Source organism: Pseudophryne corroboree, chromosome 7 (assembly GCF_028390025.1).
Source record: "Pseudophryne corroboree isolate aPseCor3 chromosome 7, aPseCor3.hap2, whole genome shotgun sequence".
Taxonomy (NCBI): Eukaryota; Metazoa; Chordata; class Amphibia; order Anura; family Myobatrachidae; genus Pseudophryne; species Pseudophryne corroboree.
Window position 1 is genome coordinate 3460106 of NC_086450.1, and position 24289 is coordinate 3484394.

The window sequence follows — 24289 nt, forward strand, 5'->3', positions numbered from 1 at the left end:
ATGCAGGACACACGATACAATATCTAGGAGGGAGCTTACACCACAGCTAGACAGACTGCAATCATACAGGCCCCACAATCTCACCACAGACCCCTCTGTATGCAGGACACGTGATACAATATCTAGGAGGGAGCTTACACCACAGCTAGACAGACTGCAATCATACAGGCCCCACAATCTCACCACAGACCCCTCTGTATGCAGGACACGTGATACAATATCTAGGAGGGTGCTTACACCACAGCTAGACAGACTGCAATCATACAGGCCCCACAATCTCACCACAGACCGTCTGTATGCCGGACACGTGATACAATATCTAGGAGGGTGCTTACACCACAGCTCAGGCACAGACTGCAATCATACAGGCCCCACAATCTCACCACAGACCCCTCTGTATGCAGGACACGTGATACAATATCTAGGAGGGAGCTTACACCACAGCTAGACAGACTGCAATCATACAGGCCCCACAATCTCACCACAGACCCCTCTGTATGCAGGACACGTGATGCAATATCTAGGAGGGTGCTTACACCACAGCTAGACAGACTGCAATCATACAGGCCCCACAATCTCACCACAGACCCTCCTGTATGCAGGACACACGATACAATATCTAGGAGGGTGCTTACACCACAGCTAGTCAGACTGCAATCATACAGGCCCCACAATCTCACCACACTCCCCTCTGTATGCAGGACACGTGATACAATATCTAGGAGGGTGCTTACACCACGGCTTATGCACAGACAGACTGCAATCATACAGGCCCCACAATCTCACCACAGACCCCTCTGTATGCAGGACACACAATACAATATCTAGGAGGGTGCTTACACCACAGCTAGACAGACTGCAATCATACAGGCCCCACAATCTCACCACAGACCCCTCTGTATGCAGGACACGTGATACAATATCTAGGAGGGTGCTTACACCACGGCTCATGCACAGACAGACTGCAATCATACAGGCCCCACAATCTCACCACAGACCCCTCTGTATGCCGGACACACAATACAATATCTAGGAGGGTGCTTACACCACAGCTCATGTACAGACAGACTGCAATCATACAGGCCCCACAATCTCACCACAGACCCCTCTGTATGCAGGACACACGATACAATATCTAGGAGGGTGCTGACACCACAGCTAGACAGACTGCAATCATACAGGCCCCACAATCTCACCACAGACCCTCCTGTATGCAGGACACACGATACAATATCTAGGAGGGTGCTTACACCACAGCAAGACAGACTGCAATCATACAGGCCCCACAATCTCACCACACACCCCTCTGTATGCAGGACACACGATACAATATCTAGGAGGGAGCTTACACCACAGCTAGACAGACTGCAATCATACAGGCCCCACAATCTCACCACAGACCCGTCTGTATGCAGGACACACAATACAATATCTAGGAGGGTGCTTACACCACAGCTAGACAGACTGCAATCATACAGGCCCCACAATCTCACCACAGACCCGTCTGTATGCAGGACACACAATACAATATCTAGGAGGGTGCTTACACCACAGCTCATGCACAGACTGCAATCATACAGGCCCCACAATCCCACCACACACCCCTCTGTATGCAGGACACACAATACAATATCTAGGAGGGTGCTTACACCACAGCTAGACAGACTGCAATCATACAGGCCCCACAATCTCACCACAGACCCCTCTGTATGCAGGACACACAATACAATATCTAGGAGGGTGCTTACACCACAGCTAGACAGACTGCAATCATACAGGCCCCACAATCTCACTACAGACCGTCTGTATGCAGGACACGCGATACAATATCTAGGAGGGTGCTTACACCACAGCTAGACAGACTGCAATCATACAGGCCCCACAATCTCACCACAGACCCTTCTGTATGCAGGACACGCGATACAATATCTAGGAGGGTGCTTACACCACAGCTCATGCACAGACAGACTGCAATCATACAGGCCCCACAATCTCACCACAGACCGTCTGTATGCAGGACACGTGATACAATATCTAGGAGGGTGCTTACACCACAGCTAGACAGACTGCAATCATACAGGCCCCACAATCTCACCACAGACCCTTCTGTATGCAGGACACGCGATACAATATCTAGGAGGGTGCTTACACCACAGCTCATGCACAGACAGACTGCAATCATACAGGCCCCACAATCTCACCACAGACCCCTCTGTATGCAGGACACACAATACAATATCTAGGAGGGTGCTTACACCACAGCTAGACAGACTGCAATCATACAGGCCCCACAATCTCACCACAGACCCTTCTGTATGCAGGACACGTGATACAATATCTAGGAGGGTGCTGACACCACAGCTAGACAGACTGGAATCATACAGGTCCCACAATCTCACCACAGACCCATCTGTATGCAGGACACACAATACAATATCTAGGAGGGTGCTTACACCACAGCTAGACAGACTGCAATCATACAGGCCCCACAATCTCACCACAGACCCTTCTGTATGCAGGACACACGATACAATATCTAGGAGGGTGCTTACACCACAGCTAGACAGACTGCAATCATACAGGCCCCACAATCTCACCACAGACCGTCTGTATGCAGGACACGTGATACAATATCTAGGAGGGTGCTTACACCACAGCTAGACAGACTGCAATCATACAGGCCCCACAATCTCACTACAGACCGTCTGTATGCAGGACACGCGATACAATATCTAGGAGGGTGCTTACACCACAGCTAGACAGACTGCAATCATACAGGCCCCACAATCTCACCACAGACCGTTTGTATGCAGGACACACAATACAATATCTAGGAGGGTGCTTACACCACAGCTAGACAGACTGCAATCATACAGGCCCCACAATCTCACCACAGACCCCTCTGTATGCAGGACACACGATACAATATCTAGGAGGGTGCTTACACCACAGCTAGACAGACTGCAATCATACAGGCCCCACAATCTCACTACAGACCGTCTGTATGCAGGACACGCGATACAATATCTAGGAGGGTGCTTACACCACAGCTAGACAGACTGCAATCATACAGGCCCCACAATCTCACCACAGACCCTTCTGTATGCAGGACACGCGATACAATATCTAGGAGGGTGCTTACACCACAGCTCATGCACAGACAGACTGCAATCATACAGGCCCCACAATCTCACCACAGACCGTCTGTATGCAGGACACGTGATACAATATCTAGGAGGGTGCTTAGACCATGGCTCATGCACAGACAGACTGCAATCATACAGGCCCCACAATCTCACCACACACCCCTCTGTATGCAGGACACACGATACAATATCTAGGAGGGTGCTTACACCACAGCTAGACAGACTGCAATCATACAGGCCCCACAATCTCACCACAGACCCCTCTGTATGCAGGACACGTGATACAATATCTAGGAGGGAGCTTACACCACAGCTAGACAGACTGCAATCATACAGGCCCCACAATCTCACCACAGACCCGTCTGTATGCAGGACACACGATACAATATCTAGGAGGGTGCTTACACCACAGCTAGACAGACTGCAATCATACAGGCCCCACAATCTCACCACAGACCCCTCTGTATGCAGGACACACAATACAATATCTAGGAGGGTGCTTACACCACAGCTCATGCACAGACTGCAATCATACAGGCCCCACAATCTCACCACAGACCCCTCTGTATGCAGGACACGTGATACAATATCTAGGAGGGTGCTGTCAAAGTCAGAAAAATATCACGCTACACGTTGCCATATATTCACCTCATGCGCGTGCCTGCTGCACGTGCACATTCTCTCCCGTGCGTGCGGATATACGCAGCCGCGTGATGGCGCCTCGGCCATGCGCTCGAGCGCGTGGTATGTGCATTTACAGTAGAGTTTGTGTGCGTCTAGCGGGCGACTCAATCGTTTAATGATAGAACCAAATAGCATGTTTTATAGGTAATGTTCCCTTTAGTAATAACTGTAAGTTTGTTTAATGTCACTTGTTCACGGACTTGGGAATCCCTCTTTGCGTGGTACAAAGGGTCTGATTAAGGTTGAACAGTGGTGTCTGGTACCTAACCGAAGAGTATTTTAATAGCAATAATCCGGTGTTGGTTAGGTAAAGATTAATCGCTCCTGCGTGTAGTTATGGCCATTAGTAGTTTCTGGACATATTCTATATTTGCAGTTCATTATCCATGCGGCGGGAATCCGGAGATTCCCACCCACCTGAGCTGTTTGAAATAGTCACAGCCCACCTGTTCAAATCAACCTATGACCTTTTGATATGATGCGAGGAGACATTCCTGTGTCCAATGAACAATGAGATTGTAGGTCCCTTTGTAGTATACTGTACTCAGTGTATATAAGATCAGCCAGCCTGAACAGCTCGCTCACTCCACAAACGGTTTTCATATTGACTAACTCGGAGCTGGTACCAGGCTGCGCAGCGATCATTCCCAGTGTGTGTAAGTAATTCTCTGTAATCATCTCGCTCTTTGTTTGTATTGGCCACATTCTCTCTCTCTCTCTGTTTAGTTTAAGATTGTAACGTTACTGTATATTTCTGTCTAGATATTCTGTTAGAATTATATGTTAGTATGTAGTGTATGACTTGTAACTGTTTTACCCCTTTTCGATATAACTAAAAGCTTGTTAGTAAAGGTGTTGGAACCTTAGCACGGTATCGTGTGTTCATTACATTGCAGAGGGTAATAGGAGCGTCTCGATCGCTCAAACAGCTTTAGTGTTAACAAGGTTAAGCAGCGTTATATCGCTACAGTGTTTCAGTACAAGGTTTACAGTATAAGAGTATCCTTTCTGTATGTTACATTCAAGGTTTACTGATTGTCATCTTGTGAGCGTCTGCGCCGCTCGTGATCTCCTCGTGGTCTCGAGCGTCCGCTACGCTGATAGCGTAGCATTACGGTTGTCGCTCGCCTATAGCGTGCTCGACACCACGCATTAAGCTGTGAGCGAGCGTGCCGCATGTGCGTCTCGATCACGGCCTAGCGTATGCTACGCTAAATACGTACCCTTACGGTACCCAATACGCCAATTGCGTACTGTGTCTCTTACCCATTATTGTGAAGGTTATAAGGTAATCAAATCAGCATTATCAGTGCTTACACCACAGCTAGACAGACTGCAATCATACAGGCCCCACAATCTCATCACAGACCCTTCTGTATGCAGAACACACAATACAATATCTAGGAGGGTGCTTACACCACAGCTCATGCACAGAGTGCAATCATACAGGCCCCGCAATCTCACCTCAGACCGTCTGTATGCAGGACACACAATACAATATCTAGGAGGGTGCTTACACCACAGCTCATGCACAGACAGACTGCAATCATACAGGCCCCACAATCTCACCACAGACCCGTCTGTATGCAGGACACACAATACAATATCCAGGAGGGTGCTTACACCACAGCTAGACAGACTGCAATCATACAGGCCCCACAATCTCACCACAGACCCGTCTGTATGCAGGACACACGATACAATATCTAGGAGGGTGCTTACACCACAGCTAGACAGACTGCAATCATACAGGCCCCACAATCTCACCACAGACCTGTCTGTATGCAGGACACACGATACAATATCTAGGAGGGTGCTTACACCACAGCTAGACAGACTGCAATCATACAGGCCCCACAATCTCACCACAGACCCCTCTGTATGCAGGACACGTAATACAATATCTAGGAGGGTGCTTACACCACAGCTAGACAGACTGCAATCATACAGGCCCCACAATCTCACCACAGACCCCTCTGTATGCAGGACACACAATACAATATCCAGGAGGGTGCTTACACCACAGCTAGACAGACTGCAATCATACAGGCCCCACAATCTCACCACAGACCCGTCTGTATGCAGGACACACAATACAATATCCAGGAGGGTGCTTACACCACAGCTAGACAGACTGCAATCATACAGGCCCCACAATCTCACCACAGACCCGTCTGTATGCAGGACACACGATACAATATCTAGGAGGGTGCTTACACCACAGCTAGACAGACTGCAATCATACAGGACCCACAATCTCACCACAGACCGTCTGTATGCAGGACACACGATCAATATCTAGGAGGGTGCTTACACCACAGCTAGACAGACTGCAATCATACAGGCCCCACAATCTTACCACAGACCCCTCTGTATGCAGGACACACAATACAATATCTAGGAGGGTGCTTACACCACATCTAGACAGACTGCAATCATACAGGCCCCACAATCTCACCACAGACCCCTCTGTATGCAGGACACACAATACAATATCTAGGAGGGTGCTTACACCACAGCTCATGCACAGACAGACTGCAATCATACAGGCCCCACAATCTCACCACAGACCGTCTGTATGCAGGACACGTGATACAATATCTAGGAGGGTGCTTACACTACAGCTCATGCACAGACTGTAATCATATAGGCCCCACAATCTCACCACAGACCCGTCTGTATGCAGGACACGTGATACAATATCTAGGAGGGTGCTTACACTACAGCTAGACAGACTGCAATCATACAGGCCCCACAATCTCACCACAGACCTGTCTGTATGCAGGACACACTATACAATATCTAGGAGGGTGCTTACACCACAGCTCATGCACAGACAGACTGCAATCATACAGGCCCCACAATCTCACCACAGACCCGTCTGTATGCAGGACACACGATACAATATCTAGGAGGGTGCTTACACCACAGCTAGACAGACTGCAATCATACAGGCCCCACAATCTCATCACAGACCCCTCTGTATGCAGGACACGTAATACAATATCTAGGAGGGTGCTTACACCACAGCTAGACAGACTGCAATCATACAGGCCCCACAATCTCACCACAGACCCCTCTGTATGCAGGACACACGATACAATATCTAGGAGGGTGCTTACACCACAGCTAGACAGACTGCAATCATACAGGACCCACAATCTCACCACAGACCGTCTGTATGCAGGACACACGATCAATATCTAGGAGGGTGCTTACACCACAGCTAGACAGACTGCAATCATACAGGCCCCACAATCTTACCACAGACCCCTCTGTATGCAGGACACGTGATACAATATCTAGGAGGGTGCTTACACCACAGCTAGACAGACTGCAATCATACAGGCCCCACAATCTCATCACAGACCCCTCTGTATGCAGGACACGTGATACAATATCTAGGAGGGTGCTTATACCACAGCTCATGTACAGACAGACTGCAATCATACAGGCCCCACAATCTCACCACAGACCCGTCTGTATGCAGGACACACAATACAATATCTAGGAGGGTGCTTACACCACAGCTAGACAGACTGCAATCATACAGGCCCCACAATCTCACCACAGACCCGTCTGTATGCAGGACACACGATACAATATCTAGGAGGGTGCTTACACCACAGCTCATGCACAGACTGCAATCATACAGGCCCCACAATCTCACCACAGACCGTCTGTATGCAGGACACACAATACAATATCTAGGAGGGAGCTTACACCACAGCTAGACAGACTGCAATAATACAGGCCCCACAATCTCACCACAGACCCCTCTGTATGCAGAACACGTGATACAATATCTAGGAGGGAGCTTACACCACAGCTAGACAGACTGCAATCATACAGGCCCCACAATCTCACTACAGACCGTCTGTATGCAGGACACGCGATACAATATCTAGGAGGGTGCTTAAACCACAGCTAGACAGACTGCAATCATACAGGCCCCACAATCTCACCACAGACCCTCCTGTATGCAGGACACACGATACAATATCTAGGAGGGTGCTTACACCACAGCTAGTCAGACTGCAATCATACAGGCCCCACAATCTCACCACACTCCCCTCTGTATGCAGGACACGTGATACAATATCTAGGAGGGTGCTTACACCACGGCTTATGCACAGACAGACTGCAATCATACAGGCCCCACAATCTCACCACAGACCCTTCTGTATGCAGGACACACAATACAATATCTAGGAGGGTGCTTACACCACAGCTAGACAGACTGCAATCATACAGGCCCCACAATCTCACCACAGACCCGTCTGTATGCAGGACACGTGATACAATATCTAGGAGGGTGCTTACACCACAGCTCATGCACAGACAGACTGCATAGACAGACTAGATATTGTATCGTGTGTCCTGCATACAGAGGGGTCTGTGGTGAGATTGTGGGGCCTGTATGATTGCAGTCTGTCTGTGCATGAGCTGTGGTGTAAGCACCCTCCTAGATATTGTATTGTGTGTCCTGCATACAGACGGTCTGTGGTGAGATTGTGGGGCCTGTATGATTGCAGTCTGTCTAGCTGTGGTGTAAGCACCCTCCTAGATATTGTATTGTGTGTCCTGCATACAGACGGTCTGTGGTGAGATTGTGGGGCCTGTATGATTGCAGTCTGTCTGTGCATGAACTGTGGTGTAAGCACCCTCCTAGATATTGTATTGTGTGTCCTGCATACAGAGGGGTCTGTGGTGAGATTGTGGGGCCTGTATGATTGCAGTCTGTCTGTGCATGAGCTGTGGTGTAAGCACCCTCCTAGATATTGTATTGTGTGTCCTGCATACAGACGGTCTGTGGTGAGATTGTGGGGCCTGTATGATTGCAGTCTGTCTGTGCATGAACTGTGGTGTAAGCACCCTCCTAGATATTGTATTGTGTGTCCTGCATACAGACGGTCTGTGGTGAGATTGTGGGGCCTGTATGATTGCAGTCGGTGCATGAGCTGTGGTGTAAGCACCCTCCTAGATATTGTATCACGTGTCCTGCATACAGACGGTCTGTGGTGAGATTGTGGGGCCTGTATGATTGCAGTCTGTCTAGCTGTGGTGTAAGCACCCTCCTAGATATTGTATCACGTGTCCTGCATACAGAGGGGTCTGTGGTGAGATTGTGGGGCCTGTATGATTCCAGTCTGTCTAGCTGTGGTGTAAGCACCCTCCTAGATATTGTATCACGTGTCCTGCATACAGACGGTCTGTGGTGAGATTGTGGGGCCTGTATGATTGCAGTCTGTCTAGCTGTGGTGTAAGCACCCTCCTAGATATTGTATCACGTGTCCTGCATACAGAGGGGTCTGTGGTGAGATTGTGGGGCCTGTATGATTGCAGTCTGTCTAGCTGTGGTGTAAGCACCCTCCTAGATATTGTATTGTGTGTCCTGCATACAGACGGTCTGTGGTAAGATTGTGGGGCCTGTATGATTGCAGTCTGTGCATGAGCTGTAGTGTAAGCACCCTCCCAGATATTGTATCACGTGTCCTGCATACAGAGGGGTCTGTGGTGAGATTGTGGGGCCTGTATGATTGCAGTCTGTCTGTGCATGAGCTGTGGTGTAAGCACCCTCCTAGATATTGTATTGTGTGTCCTGCATACAGAGGGGTCTGTGGTGAGATTGTGGGGCCTGTATGATTGCAGTCTGTCTGTACATGAGCTGTGGTGTAAGCACCCTCCTAGATATTGTATCACGTGTCCTGCATACAGAGGGGTCTGTGGTGAGATTGTGGGGCCTGTATGATTGCAGTCTGTCTAGCTGTGGTGTAAGCACCCTCCTAGATATTGTATTGTGTGTCCTGCATACAGAGGGGTCTGTGGTGAGATTGTGGGGCCTGTATGATTGCAGTCTGTCTAGCTGTGGTGTAAGCACCTTCCTAGATATTGTATCACGTGTCCTGCATACAGAGGGGTCTGTGGTGAGATTGTGGGGCCTGTATGATTGCAGTCTGTCTAGCTGTGGTGTAAGCACCTTCCTAGATATTGTATCACGTGTCCTGCATACAGAGGGGTCTGTGGTGAGATTGTGGGGCCTGTATGATTGCAGTCTGTGCATGAGCTGTGGTGTAAGCACCCTCCTAGATATTGTATTGTGTGTCCTGCATACAGACGGTCTGTGGTGAGATTGTGGGGCCTGTATGATTGCAGTCTGTCTAGCTGTAGTGTAAGCACCCTCCTAGATATTGTATTGTGTGTCCTGCATACAGATGGGTCTGTGGTGAGATTGTGGGGCCTGTATGATTGCAGTCTGTGCATGAGCTGTGGTGTAAGCACCCTCCTAGATATTGTATTGTGTGTCCTGCATACAGACGGTCTGTGGTGAGATTGTGGGGCCTGTATGATTGCAGTCTGTCTAGCTGTGGTGTAAGCTCCCTCCTAGATATTGTATCGCGTGTCCTGCATACAGAAGGGTCTGTGGTGAGATTGTGGGGCCTGTATGATTGCAGTCTGTGCATGAGCTGTGGTGTAAGCACCCTCCTAGATATTGTATTGTGTGTCCTGCATACAGAGGGGTCTGTGGTGAGATTGTGGGGCCTGTATGATTGCAGTCTGTCTAGCTGTGGTGTAAGCTCCCTCCTAGATATTGTATCGCGTGTCCTGCATACAGAAGGGTCTGTGGTGAGATTGTGGGGCCTGTATGATTGCAGTCTGTCTAGCTGTGGTGTAAGCACCCTCCTAGATATTGTATCGTGTTTCCTGCATACAGAGGGGTCTGTGGTGAGATTGTGGGGCCTGTATGATTGCAGTCTGTCTAGCTGTGGTGTAAGCTCCCTCCTAGATATTGTATCGTGTGTCCTACATACAGGAGGGTCTGTGGTGAGATTGTGGGGCCTGTATGATTGCAGTCTGTCTAGCTGTGGTGTAAGCACCCTCCTAGATATTGTATTGTGTGTCCTGCATACAGACGGTCTGTGGTGAGATTGTGGGGCCTGTATGATTGCAGTCTGTCTAGCTGTGGTGTAAGCACCCTCCTAGATATTGTATTGTGTGTCCTGCATACAGACGGTCTGTGGTGAGATTGTGGGGCCTGTATGATTGCAGTCTGTGCATGAGCTGTGGTGTAAGCACCCTCCTAGATATTGTATCACGTGTCCTGCATACAGACGGTCTGTGGTGAGATTGTGGGGCCTGTATGATTGCAGTCTGTCTAGCTGTGGTGTAAGCACCCTCCTAGATATTGTATCACGTGTCCTGCATACAGAGGGGTCTGTGGTGAGATTGTGGGGCCTGTATGATTGCAGTCTGTCTAGCTGTGGTGTAAGCACCCTCCTAGATATTGTATTGTGTGTCCTGCATACAGAAGGGTCTGTGGTGAGATTGTGGGGCCTGTATGATTGCAGTCTGTGCATGAGCTGTGGTGTAAGCACCCTCCTAGATATTGTATCACGTGTCCTGCATACAGAGGGGTCTGTGGTGAGATTGTGGGGCCTGTATGATTCCAGTCTGTCTAGCTGTGGTGTAAGCACCCTCCTAGATATTGTATCACAAGTGCTGCATACAGAGGGGTCTGTGGTGAGATTGTGGGGCCTGTATGATTGCAGTCTGTCTAGCTGTGGTTTAAGCTCCCTCCTAGATATTGTATCGCGTGTCCTGCATACAGAAGGGTCTGTGGTGGGATTGTGGGGCCTGTATGATTGCAGTCTGTGCATGAGCTGTGGTGTAAGCACCCTCCTAGATATTGTATTGTGTGTCCTGCATACAGACGGTCTGTGGTGAGATTGTGAGGCCTGTATGATTGCAGTCTGTGCATGAGCTGTGGTGTAAGCAGACACAGACAGGCCCCTCTCTAATAGACTGTATATAGCACTCCCCTGTCCTGGGCTCCTCTTCAGGGGCCGGACACAGACAGACCCCTTTCTAACAGACTGTATATAGCACTCCCCTGTCCTGGGCTCTTCTTCAGGGGCCGGACACAGACAGACCCCTCTCTAACAGACTGTATATAGCACTCCCCTGTCCTAGGTTCCTCTTCGGGGGCCGGACACAGACAGACCCCTCTCTAACAGACTGTATATAGCACTCCCCTGTCCTGGGCTCCTCTTCAGGGGCCGGACATAGCAGACCCCTCTCTAACAGACTGTATATAGCACTCCCCTGTCCTGGGCTCTTCTTCAGGGGCCGGACACAGACAGACCCCTCTCTAACAGACTGTATATAGCACTCCCCTGTCCTGGCCTCCTCTTCTTCAGGGGCCGGACACAGACAGACCCCTCTCTAACAGACTGTATATAGCACTCCCCTGTCCTGGGCTCCTCTTCGGAAGCTGGACACAGACAGGCCCCTCTCTAACAGACTGTATATAGCACTCCCCTGTCCTAGGTTCCTCTTCAGGGGCCGGACACAGACAGACCCCTCTCTAACAGACTGTATATAGCACTCCCCTGTCCTGGGCTCGTCTTCAGGGGCTGGACACAGACAGACCCCTCTCTAACAGACTGTATATAGCACTCCCCTGTCCTAGATTCCTGTTCGGGGGCTGGACACAGACAGACCCCTCTCTAACAGACTGCATATAGCACTCCCCTGTCCTGGGCTCTTCTTCAGGGGCCGGACATAGCAGACCCCTCTTTAACAGACTGTATATAGCACTCCCCTGTCCTGGGCTCTTCTTCAGGGGCTGGACACAGACAGACCCCTCTCTAACAGACTGTATATAGCACTCCCCTGTCCTGGGCTCCACTTCAGGGGCCGGACACAGACAGACCCCTCTCTAACAGACTGTATATAGCACTCCCCTGTCCTAGGTTCCTCTTCGGGGGCTGGACACAGACAGACCCCTCTCTAACAGACTGTATATAGCACTCCCCTGTCCTGGGCTCTTCTTCAGGGGCTGGACACAGACAGACCCCTCTCTAACAGACTGTATATAGCACTCCCCTGTCCTGGGCTCTTCTTCAGGGCCCGGACACAGACAGACCCCTCTCTATCAGACTGTATATAGCACTCCCCTGTCCTGGGCTCTTCTTCAGGGGCCGAACACAGACAGACCCCTCTCTATCAGACTGAATATAGCACTCCCCTGTCCTGGGCTCCTCTTCAGGGGCCGGACACAGACAGACCCCTCTCTAACAGACTGTATATAGCACTCCCCTGTCCTGGGCTCTTCTTCAGGGCCCGGACACAGACAGACCCCTCTCTATCAGACTGTATATAGCACTCCCCTGTCCTGGGCTCTTCTTCAGGGGCCGAACACAGACAGACCCCTCTCTAACAGACTCTATATAGCATTCCCCTGTCCTGGGCTCCACTTCAGGGGCCGGACACAGACAGACCCCTCTCTAACAGACTGTATATAGCACTCCCCTGTCCTAGGTCCCTCTTCGGGGGCTGGACACAGACAGACCCCTCTCTAACAGACTGTATATAGCACTCCCCTGTCCTGGGCTCCTCTTCAGGGGCCAGACACAGACAGACCCCTCTCTAACAGACTGTATATAGCACTCCCCTGTCCTGGGCTCTTCTTCAGGGGCCGGACATAGCAGACCCCTCTCTAACAGACTGTATATAGCACTCCCCTGTCTTGGGCTCCTCTTCAGGGGCCGGACACAGACAGACCCCTCTCTAACAGACTGTATGTAGCACTCCCCTGTCCTGGGCTCCTCTTCAGGGGCCAGACACAGACAGACCCCTCTCTAACAGACTGTATATAGCACTCCCCTGTCCTGGGCACCTCTTCAGGTGCCGGACACAGACAGGCCCCTCTCTAAAAGACTGTATATAGCACTCCCCTGTCCTGGGCTCCTCTTCAGGTGCCGGACACAGACAGACCCCTCTCTAACAGACTGTATATAGCACTCCCCTGTCCTGGGCTCTTCTTCAGGGGCCGGACATAGCAGACCCCTCTCTAACAGACTGTATATAGCACTCCCCTGTCCTGGGCACCTCTTCAGGTGCCGGACACAGACAGGCCCCTCTCTAAAAGACTGTATATAGCACTCCCCTGTCCTGGGCTCCTCTTCAGGTGCCGGACACAGACAGACCCCTCTCTAACAGACTGTATATAGCACTCCCCTGTCCTGGGCTCTTCTTCAGGGGCCGGACATAGCAGACCCCTCTCTAACAGACTGTATATAGCACTCCCCTGTCTTGGGCTCCTCTTCAGGGGCCGGACACAGACAGACCCCTCTCTAACAGACTGTATGTAGCACTCCCCTGTCCTGGGCTCCTCTTCAGGGGCCAGACACAGACAGACCCCTCTCTAACAGACTGTATATAGCACTCCCCTGTCCTGGGCTCCTCTTCAGGTGCCGGACACAGACAGACCCCTCTCTAAAAGACTGTATATAGCACTCCCCTGTCCTGGGCTCTTCTTCAGGGGCCGGACATAGCAGACCCCTCTCTAACAGACTGTATATAGCACTCCCCTGTCTTGGGCTCCTCTTCAGGGGCCGGACACAGTCAGACCCCTCTCTAACAGACTGTATATAGCACTCCCCTGTCTTGGGCTCCTCTTCATGGGCTGGACACAGACAGACCCCTCTCTAACAGACTGTATGTAGCACTCCCCTGTCCTGGGCTCCTCTTCAGGGGCCAGACACAGACAGACCCCTCTCTAACAGACTGTATATAGCACTCCCCTGTCCTGGGCTCCTCTTCAGGGGCTGGACACAGACAGGCCCCTCTCTAACAGACTGTATATAGCACTCCCCTGTCCTAGGTACCTCTTCGGGGGCTGGACACAGACAGACCCCTCTCTAACAGACTTTATATAGCACTCCCCTGTCCTGGCCTCCTCTTCTTCAGGGGCCGGACACAGACAGACCCCTCTCTAACAGACTGTATATAGCACTCCCCTGTCCTGGGCTCCTCTTCAGGGGCTGAACACAGACAGACCCCTCTCTAACAGACTGTATATAGCACTCCCCTGTCCTGGGCTCCTCTTCGGGGGCTGGACACAGACAGACCCCTCTCTAACAGACTGTATATAGCACTCCCCTGTCCTGGGCTCCTCTTCAGGGGCCGGACACAGAGAGACCCCTCTCTAACAGACTGTATATAGCACTCCCCTGTCCTGGGCTCTTCTTCAGGGGCCGGACACAGACAGACCCCTCTCTAACAGACTGTATATAGCACTCCCCTGTCCTGGGCTCCTCTTCAGAGGCTGGACACAGACAGACCCCTCTCTAACAGACTGTATATAGCACTCCCCTGTCCTGGGCTCCTCTTCGGGGGCTGGACACAGACAGACCCCTCTCTAACAGACTGTATATAGCACTCCCCTGTCCTGGGCTCCTCTTCGGGGGCTGGACACAGACAGACCCCTCTCTAACAGACTGTATATAGCACTCCCCTGTCCTGGGCTCCTCTTCAGGGGCCGGACACAGAGAGACCCCTCTCTAACAGACTGTATATAGCACTCCCCTGTCCTGGGCTCCTCTTCGGGGGCTGGACACAGACAGACCCCTCTCTAACAGACTGTATATAGCACTCCCCTGTCCTGGGCTCTTCTTCAGGGGCTGGACACAGACAGACCCGTCTACATGATCACAAAACTAACGTCATTAGATTTAAAGTAGATTAAATCGCTTTTCATACTCACGTCTTCTTACCCGATGATGTCAGTGAGATTATGAGGCACGGGTCACAGACACAGCAAGCCAATCTCACTGCACGCCCTATTTCTTTATGTATAAACAGGATTACGCTGCGGATAGTCACAACTCACCCGGCAGCTTCTTCTTTTTCCTTTTTCGTCTTTCAGGCGTGAAGGATTCTTTGCTCTCATACGTCTTCCCAGCAGAGTCCTGTGCGGCGTCCTCTGTAGAGGGGGCAGATGGTTAGGGTGTATTATAGCTTTCCGTCTGATCGAATACATCGGGTACACAGAAGGAATGCACCAGAAAATAAGATTTTACTCACCGGTAAATCTATTTCTCGTAGTCCGTAGTGGATGCTGGGTACTCCGTAAGGACCATGGGGAATAGACGGGCTCCGCAGGAGACTGGGCACTCTAAAGAAAAGATTAGGTACTATCTGGTGTGCACTGACTCCTCCCTCTATGCCCCTCCTCCAGACCTCAGTTAGGGAAACTGTGCCCGGAAGAGCTGACATTACCAGGAAAGGATTTTTTGAATCCAGGGTAAGACTCATACCAGCCACACCAATCACACCGTACAACTCGTGATAACTATACCCAGTTAACAGTATGAACAACAACTGAGCCTCATTAACTGATGGCTGAGAACAAAAAACCCTATAGTTAAGCAATAACTATATACAAGTATTGCAGAATTCCGCACTTGGGACGGGCTCCCAGCATCCACTACGGACTACGAGAAATAGATTTACCGGTGAGTAAAATCTTATTTTCTCTGACGTCCTAGTGGATTGCTGGGTACTCCGTAAGGACCATGGGGATTTTACCAAAGCTCCCAAACGGGCGGGAGAGTGCGGATGACTCTGCAGCACCGAATGAGCAAACTCAAGGTCCTCCTCAGCAAGGGTATCAAACTTGTAGAATTTTGCAAACGTGTTTGATCCCGACCAGGTAGCAGCTCGGCAAAGTTGTAAAGCCGAGACCCCTCGGGCAGCCGCCCAAGAAGAGCCCACCTTCCTCGTGGAATGGGCTTTGACTGATTTAGGATGCAGCAGTCCAGCCGCAGAATGTGCAAGTTGAATCGTGCAACAGATCCAGCGAGCAATAGTCTGCTTAGAAGCACGAGCACCCAGCTTGTTGGGTGCATGCAGGATAAACAGCGAGTCAGTTTTTCTGACTCTAGCCGTCCTGGAAACATAGATTTTCAGGGCTCGGACTACATCCAGCAGCTTGGAAGCCTCCAAGTCCCGAGTAGCCGCAGGCACCACAATAGGTTGGTTCAAATGAAACGCTGATACCACCTTAGGGAGAAATTGGGGACGAGTCCTCAATTCTGCCCTGTCCATATGGAAGATCAGATAGGGGCTTTTACATGACAAAGCCGCCAATTCTGACACACGCCTAGCCGAAGCCAAGGCCAAAAGCATGACCACTTTCCACGTGAGATATTTAAACTCCACGGTCTGAAGTGGCTCAAACCAATGTGATTTTAGGAAATCCAACACAACGTTGAGATCCCAAGGTGCCACTGGAGGCACAAAAAGGGGGCTGAATATGCAGCACTCCCTTAACAAACGTCTGAACTTCAGGCAGTGAAGCCAGTTCTTTTTGAAAGAAAATAGACAGGGCCGAAATCTGGACTTTAATGGATCCCAATTTTAGGCCCATAGTCACTCCTGACTGTAGGAAGTGCAGAAATCGACCCAGCTGAAATTCTTCTGTTGGGGCCTTCATAGCCTCACACCAAGCAACATATTTTCGCCATATGCGGTGATAATGTTTTGCTGTCACAACCTTCCTAGCTTTTATCAGCGTAGGAATGACTTCAACCGAAATGCCCTTCTCCATCAGGATCCGGCGTTCAACCGCCATGCCGTCAAACGCAGCAGCGGTAAGTCTTGGAACAGACAGGGCCCCTGCTGTAGCAGGTCCTGTCGGAGCGGCATAGGCCAAGGGTCCTCTGAGATCATTTCTTGTAGTTTCGGGTACCAAGTCCTTCTTGGCCAATCCGGAACGATGAGTATAGTTCTTACTCCTCTCTTTCTTATTATCCTCAGTACCTTTGGTATGAGAGGAAGAGGAGGGAACACATAAACCGACTAGTACACCCACGGTGTCACTAGAGCGTCCACAGCTATCGCCTGAGGGTCCCTTGACCTGGCGCAATATCTTTTTAGCTTTTTGTTGAGGTGGGACGCCATCATGTCCACCTGTGGCCTTTCCCAACGATTTACAATCAGCTGGAAGACTTCTGGATGAAGTCCCCACTCTCCCGGGTGGAGGTCGTGCCTGCTGAGGAAGTCTGCTTCCCAGATGTCCACTCCCGGAATGAACACTGCTGACAGTGCTATCGCGTGATTTTCCGCCCATCTGAGAATCCTTGTGGCTTCTGCCATCGCCATCCTGCTTCTTGTGCCGCCCTGTCGGTTTACATAGGCGACCGCCGTGATGTTGTCTGACTGAATCAGCACCGGCTGGTTTTGAAGCAGGGGTTTTGCTTGACTTAGGGCATTGTAAATGGCCCTTAGTTCCAGAATATTTATGTGTAGGGAAGCTTCCTGACTTGACCATTGTCCTTGGAAGTTTCTTCCCTGAGTGACTGCCCCCCAACCTCGGAGGCTTGCATCCGTGGTCACCAGGACCCAGTCCTGTATGCCGAATCTGCGGCCCTCGAGTAGATGAGCACTCTGCAGCCACCACAGCAGAGACACCCTGGCCCTCGGGGACAGGGTGATCAGCCGATGCATCTGAAGATGCGATCCGGACCACTTGTCTAACAGATCCCACTGAAAGATCCGTGCATGGAATCTGCCGAATGGAATTGCCTCGTAAGAAGCTACCATCTTTCCCAGGACTCATGTGCAGTGATGCACCGACACCTGTTTTGGTTTTAGGAGGTCTCTGACCAGAGATGACAACTCCTTGGCCTTCTCCTCCGGGAGAAACACCTTCTTCTGTTCTGTGTCCAGAATCATACCCAGGAACAGCAGACACGTCGTAGGAACCAGCTGCGACTTCAGGATATTCAGAATCCAGCCGTGCTGTTGTAGCACTTCCTGAGATAGTGCTACTCCGACCAACAACTGCTCCCTGGACCTCGCCTTTATAAGGAGATCGTCCAAGTACGGGATAATTATAACTCCCTTCTTTCGAAGGAGTATCATCATTTCGGCCATTACTTTGGTAAATACCCTCGGTGCCGTGGACAGACCAAACGGCAACGTCTGGAATTGGTAATGGCAGTCCTGTACCACAAAACGGAGGTACACCTGGTGAGGTGGGTAAATGGGGACATGTAGGTAAGCATCCTTGATGTCCAGTGATACCATGTAATCCCCCTCTTCCAGGCTTGCAATAACCGCCCTGAGCGATTCCATTTTGAACTTGAACCTCCTCATATAAGTGTTCAAGGATTTCAAATTTAGAATGGGTCTCACCGAACCGTCTGGTTTCGGTACCACAAACATTGTGGAATAGTAACCCCGTCCCTGTTGAAGGAGGGGAACTTTGCTTATCACCTGCTGGAGGTACAGCTTGTGAATTGCCGCCAATACTACCTCCCTGTCCTGGGGATTAGCTGGCAAGGCTGATTTGAGGTAACGGCGAGGGGAAGACGTCTCGAATTCCAGCTTGTATCCCTGAGATACCACTTGTAGAACCCAGAGATCCACCTGTGAGCGAACCCACCGGTCGCTGAAGTTCCGGAGACGGGCCCCCACCGCACCTGGCTCCACCAGTGGAGCCCCAGCGTCATGCGGTGGACTTAGTGGAAGCAGGGGAGGATTTTTGTTCTTGGGAACTGGCTGTATGGTGCAGCTTTTTCCCTCTACCCCTGCCTCTGGGCAGAAAGGACGCGCCTCTAACCCGATTGCCTTTCTGAGGCCGAAAGGACTGTACTTGATAATACGGTGCTTTCTTAGGCTGTGAGGGAACCTGAGGTAAAAAAGTCGACTCCCCAGCTGTTGCTGTGGATACGAGGTCCGAAAGACCGTCCCAAAACAATTCCTCACCCTTATAAGGCAAAATTTCCATGTGCCTTTTAAAATCAGCATCACCTGTCCACTGCCGAGTCCATAATACTCTACTGGCAGAAATGGACATCGCATTAATTCTAGATGCCAGCCGGCAAATGTCCCTCTGTGCATCTCTCATATATAAGACTACGTCTTTAATATGCTCTATGGTTAGCAATATAGTGTCCCTGTCAAGGGAATCAATGTCATCAGACAGGGAATCAGACCACGCTGCTGCAGCACTACATATCCATGCTGAAGCAATAGCAGGTCTCAGTATAGTACCTGAGTGTGTATACACAGACTTCAGGATAGCCTCCTGCTTTCTATCTGCAGGCTCCTTTAAGGCGGCCATATCCTGAGACGGCAGTGCCACCTTTTTTGATAAGCGTGTGAGCGCCTTGTCCACCTTAGGGGATGTCTCCCAGCGTAACCTATCCGTTGGCGGGAAAGGGTACGCCATTAGTAACCGCTTAGAAATTACTAGTTTCTTATCTGGGGAACCCCACGCTTCTTCACACAATTCATTTAACTCATCAGATGGGGGAAAAGTCACTGGCTGCTTTTTCTCCCCAAACATAATACCCTTTTTTGTGGTAACCGGGTTAATGTCAGAAATGTGCAACACATTTTTCATTGCCGTAATCATGCATCGGATGGCCCTAGTGGATTGTATATTTGTCTCATCCTCGTCGACACTGGAGTCAGACTCCGTGTCGACATCTGTGTCTGCCATCTGAGGTAGCGGGCGTTTTTGAGCCCCTGGCGGCCTCTGAGATGCCTGGGCAGGCGCGGGCTGAGATGCCGGCTGTCCCAAAGCTGCGTCATCGAACCTTTCATGCAAGGAGTTGACACTGTCGGTTAATACCTTCCACATATCCATCCACTCAGGTGTCGGCCCCGCAGGGGGCGACATCACACTTATCGGCACCTGCTCCGCCTCCACGTAAGCGTCCTCATCAAACATGTCGACACAGCTGTACCGACACACCGCACACACACACAGGGAATGCTCTGACTGAGGACAGGACCCCACAAAGTCCTTTGGGGAGACAGAGAGAGAGTATGCCAGCACACACCAGAGCGCTATATAACAGAGGGATAGACACTATACACAAAGTGAATTTTCCCCCTATAGCTGCTTATATCACAATTTGCGCCTAAATTTATGTGCCCCCCCTCTCTTTTTTACCCTTTCTGTAGTGTATACTGCAGGGGAGAGCCTGGGGAGCGTGCTTCCAGCGGAGCTGTGAAGAGAAAATGGCGCTGGCTGTGCTGAGGGAGATAGCCCCGCCCCTTCAACGGCGGGCTTCTCCCGCTTTTTATATCGTTAATGGCGGGGGTTTCTGCACATATACAGTGTTAACACTGTATTATGTGCTTTTTATTGCCAAAAGGTATCTTAATTGCAGCCCAGGGCGCCCCCCCCCCAGCGCCCTGCACCCACCAGTGACCGGAGCGTGTGGTGTGCTGTGGGAGCAATGGCGCACAGCTGCAGTGCTGTGCACTACCTTATTGAAGACCGAAGTCTTCAGCCGCCGATTTCCTCCGGTTTCTTCCGTCTTCTGGCTCTGCAAGGGGGGCGGCGGCGCGGCTCCGGGAACGGACGATCGAGGTCGGGCCCTGTGTTCGATCCCTCTGGAGCTAATGGTGTCCAGTAGCCTAGAAGCACAAGCTAGCTGCAAGCAGGTAGGTTCGCTTCTCTCCCCTAAGTCCCACGTAGCAGTGAGTCTGTTGCCAGCAGATCTCACTGAAAATAAAAAACCTAACAAATACCTTCTTTACTAGTAAGCTCAGGAGAGCCCACTAGGAGCACCCAGCTCTGGTCGGGCACAGATTCTTACTGAGGTCTGGAGGACGGGCATAGAGGGAGGAGCCAGTGCACACCAGATAGTACCTAATCCTTTCTTTAGAGTGCCCAGTCTCCTGCGGAGCCCATCTATTCCCCATGGTCCTTACGGAGTACCCAGCATCCACTAGGACGTCAGAGAAAGAAAGGTTATAATGGAGAGAGAGATGTTCACTGAACTCCGAAGAGGGAGATTTGCAGAAAGTGTCATCTGTCTGTGCAGGATATCCCATGCCAACCTACAGATGCCCTGTGCCCAAGTCCCATCCGTCAGAGGACCAGCGCCTTCTCTTCCCTGCACATGTCCAGCCATATATAACCCCACAGTAATCACAAACGTATCACCCCTATAGCTGCCTGTCTGCTGCCATTTATTCTCATCTGTATGTCTGCAGAGCGGTCACCTAAAGCAAGAAGTCACCGTGACAGCAACCGCTCCCTAAGTAATAACACCCCCGTTATACCGGCTGCGTCTGACGATTACTGATCTACCGGGTCTTCCTAATACACCGATACCTACATCATCACCGGGGAGCAGGGCGATATCATCACCTTACACATGAAATACATTAAGGCCCAAATTTATCACAGCTTGGAGAGAGATAAAGTACCAACCAATCAGCTCCTGTCATGTTACAGGCTGTGTTTGAATAAGGACAGGAGCTGATTGGCTGGCACTTCCTCTCTCTACATTATCTCTCTCCAAGCCTTAATAAATCTGGGCAGAAGTTCTCTATATTATTGCACTGGGCTCTTAGGTCAGTCTCCGGTTTGGACCCACAATAATCAGGGTGTGCTTTGTGTCTCACTTTCCCAGTACAGTCCTACAAGGACACACACACTGTATGCAGCACTGGCTGTACAATGTTATGTTCCATTCATATTTCATTGTTCTGCATTATAAATATACAAATACATACAAGTATATATATATTCTAGATTATATATGTAATACCCAACGGGCTGCTCGGCTTCGCCTTCTTCTTCTTTGGCCGACTCATGGGATTTTCATCTGCAAGTAATTATTATTATCATCATCATCATCATCATCATCAACAGTCACTTATATAGCATAGCATATTCTGTTGGAAATAATAGAACAAAACTGAATAATAACAGACAGACAGAGGTAGGAGGGCCCTGCTTGAAAGCTTACACTCTATAGGGAGATAGGAAAGATACACAAGGATAGGTGCTCTCTATTACATAATGGTCCTGACAGATTGCAGAGGGTCTTAATGAGCTGTATGATACAGATCTATGTATGTCCTACAGAATAAATAGAGATGTGAAGATCTGTACTCACCCCGAGATGTGCTTCAGTGCCAGAGAGAGTCCCATGCAATGACATGAAAAATACACCAAGAGTCAAATCAATGCAAAAAGATGAAACAACATACTGTATATTCAGAGGCAGATTCTGCAAACAAAAATAGTAATATCTAGATGCAAGAATAAACCAAAAAATACTACTACTAGAAACTGGGGTGGCTGGTTATGTGTAAAGTCATTATCATCTATGGTGAAACGCGTCAGCGCAGCGTAGTAATACTTATGGGACGATCCTACATCCACAGGTAGTCTGCCTGCATAAGCTGGACACCCGGCGGGAGTTCTGGAACTAATGTAGGAGATTTCCAGTCTGCAGGATATAGGATAATAACTGCGCTCCCAGTCTATACACGTGTCCTCATACATCTCGTCTCAATACTTCATGCAGCGCGAGAAGTCTAGTGTAAGTGAGCAAACAGGTCCCATGCAACCCTGTTAGCGTGGGGCGTCTTTTTTGGCTGAAAACTCGTCATATTTGCGCATCAGTATGTGAATAAGACGCAGAAGCAGACTCTGCCGATTACAATGATATGTGGCATACCTATATTCTGTGTGCTGCTGTATCTGCATACAAAATGCTACGTTACAGCGTCAGTGGCTGTTTTCTAGGAATACACTGTAACGTAGCTGTGGCCGGAGAGATCCCCAGCCCACATGGACAATGGGCGCTGCAGCACTGAAGGGGTTAACCCCTAGTGCCCGGCGCCATGTTGTGGACAATAGGCGCTTGGCGTCACTGTTAAATGTACTTACGGCGCTGGGCGCAGACTGTTTAAAAATATGTTTAATGATGTGTCTTAACATGTCATATGTAGTGCTCCGTGCACAATTGCAGGAATGCATGTTTATGTATTTATATTTAAGATGTGGTCACCTGTATTTTAAAGGAAAAATGCACTTACTATAGATGTCTGAATAATCATCTCCTGTCAGTAGGAAGTGGCATGCTAATGGCCCTGTCCTAGCAGAGAGGTGTGAATGACAAAACCTTTTGATGTGTAAGTTCCTTAGAGAGGGATGTTACTGACAGGGAATCTCCTTATCCCATATGTAAAGTAGTTCTGGGCTTGGAACCTGTTTCATGTAATGATTTCATTGATATACGAACCCTGAATGGCAGATGCAGGAAGGAAGACTGTTTGATGTGTTGTATAGCCTTTCCTGTTGTAATCCCAAACACTGGGTTTGCCTGAAGATGTGAATGACCCAAAACATTTGTATTTTGAAGCTATGTGATAAATTTATCAATAGTGAATGTTAATCTGATACCAAACGTTGTCTGCGTGACAGGAAGGAGGATATTGTTTTATTGCACTTATCTCCTTTTGAAATGTAATTTATTTATATTTTGTGCGATAACCTGATTGGTTATAGAAGACAGGGAGGGCTTACCCCCCCCTGTGGTACTGTGTGGAAAATGGACATAAAAAGGAGGCCTGCGTGCCTCCAGTATTGTAGTTGTACCATCTTTATTCTGCTGGAACATCTTGCTGTATGCTGTTGCCCCTAGCAATAGGGAAGAGTCTTTTTTAAGGCTATTATTGAGCAAATAAACATCTCATCTGCCTCAAGAAGATTGCTTCATCTTGTGACCTACAGGGTTATGCCAAACATAGCCCCATCCTCCGGCTGTCCAGGGAAGCACCTAACGTCTCCAAGTTCCGCCTTCCGCCAGCTACCGGTAGAGGCCTAGCAAGTGGCTAGTGGGGATTCGTCAACA

General features: G+C 49.9%; 1 protein-coding gene across 1 annotated transcript in view; it reads right to left on the reverse strand.

The window, feature by feature from the left end:
- The window catches only part of TMEM237 (transmembrane protein 237), a 103032-nt gene extending 80444 nt beyond the window's left edge, over positions 1-22588 (reverse strand). The window contains exons 1-3 of the mRNA XM_063932604.1: positions 22544-22588; positions 22193-22249; positions 15505-15597 (exon numbers count right to left, since the gene is read on the reverse strand). Of these exons, the coding sequence (XP_063788674.1) occupies positions 15505-15597; positions 22193-22238 (139 nt within the window). The 5' untranslated portion in view covers positions 22239-22249; positions 22544-22588. The remainder of the gene's footprint in view (positions 1-15504; positions 15598-22192; positions 22250-22543) is intronic.
- Positions 22589-24289: the final 1701 nt, after the last annotated feature.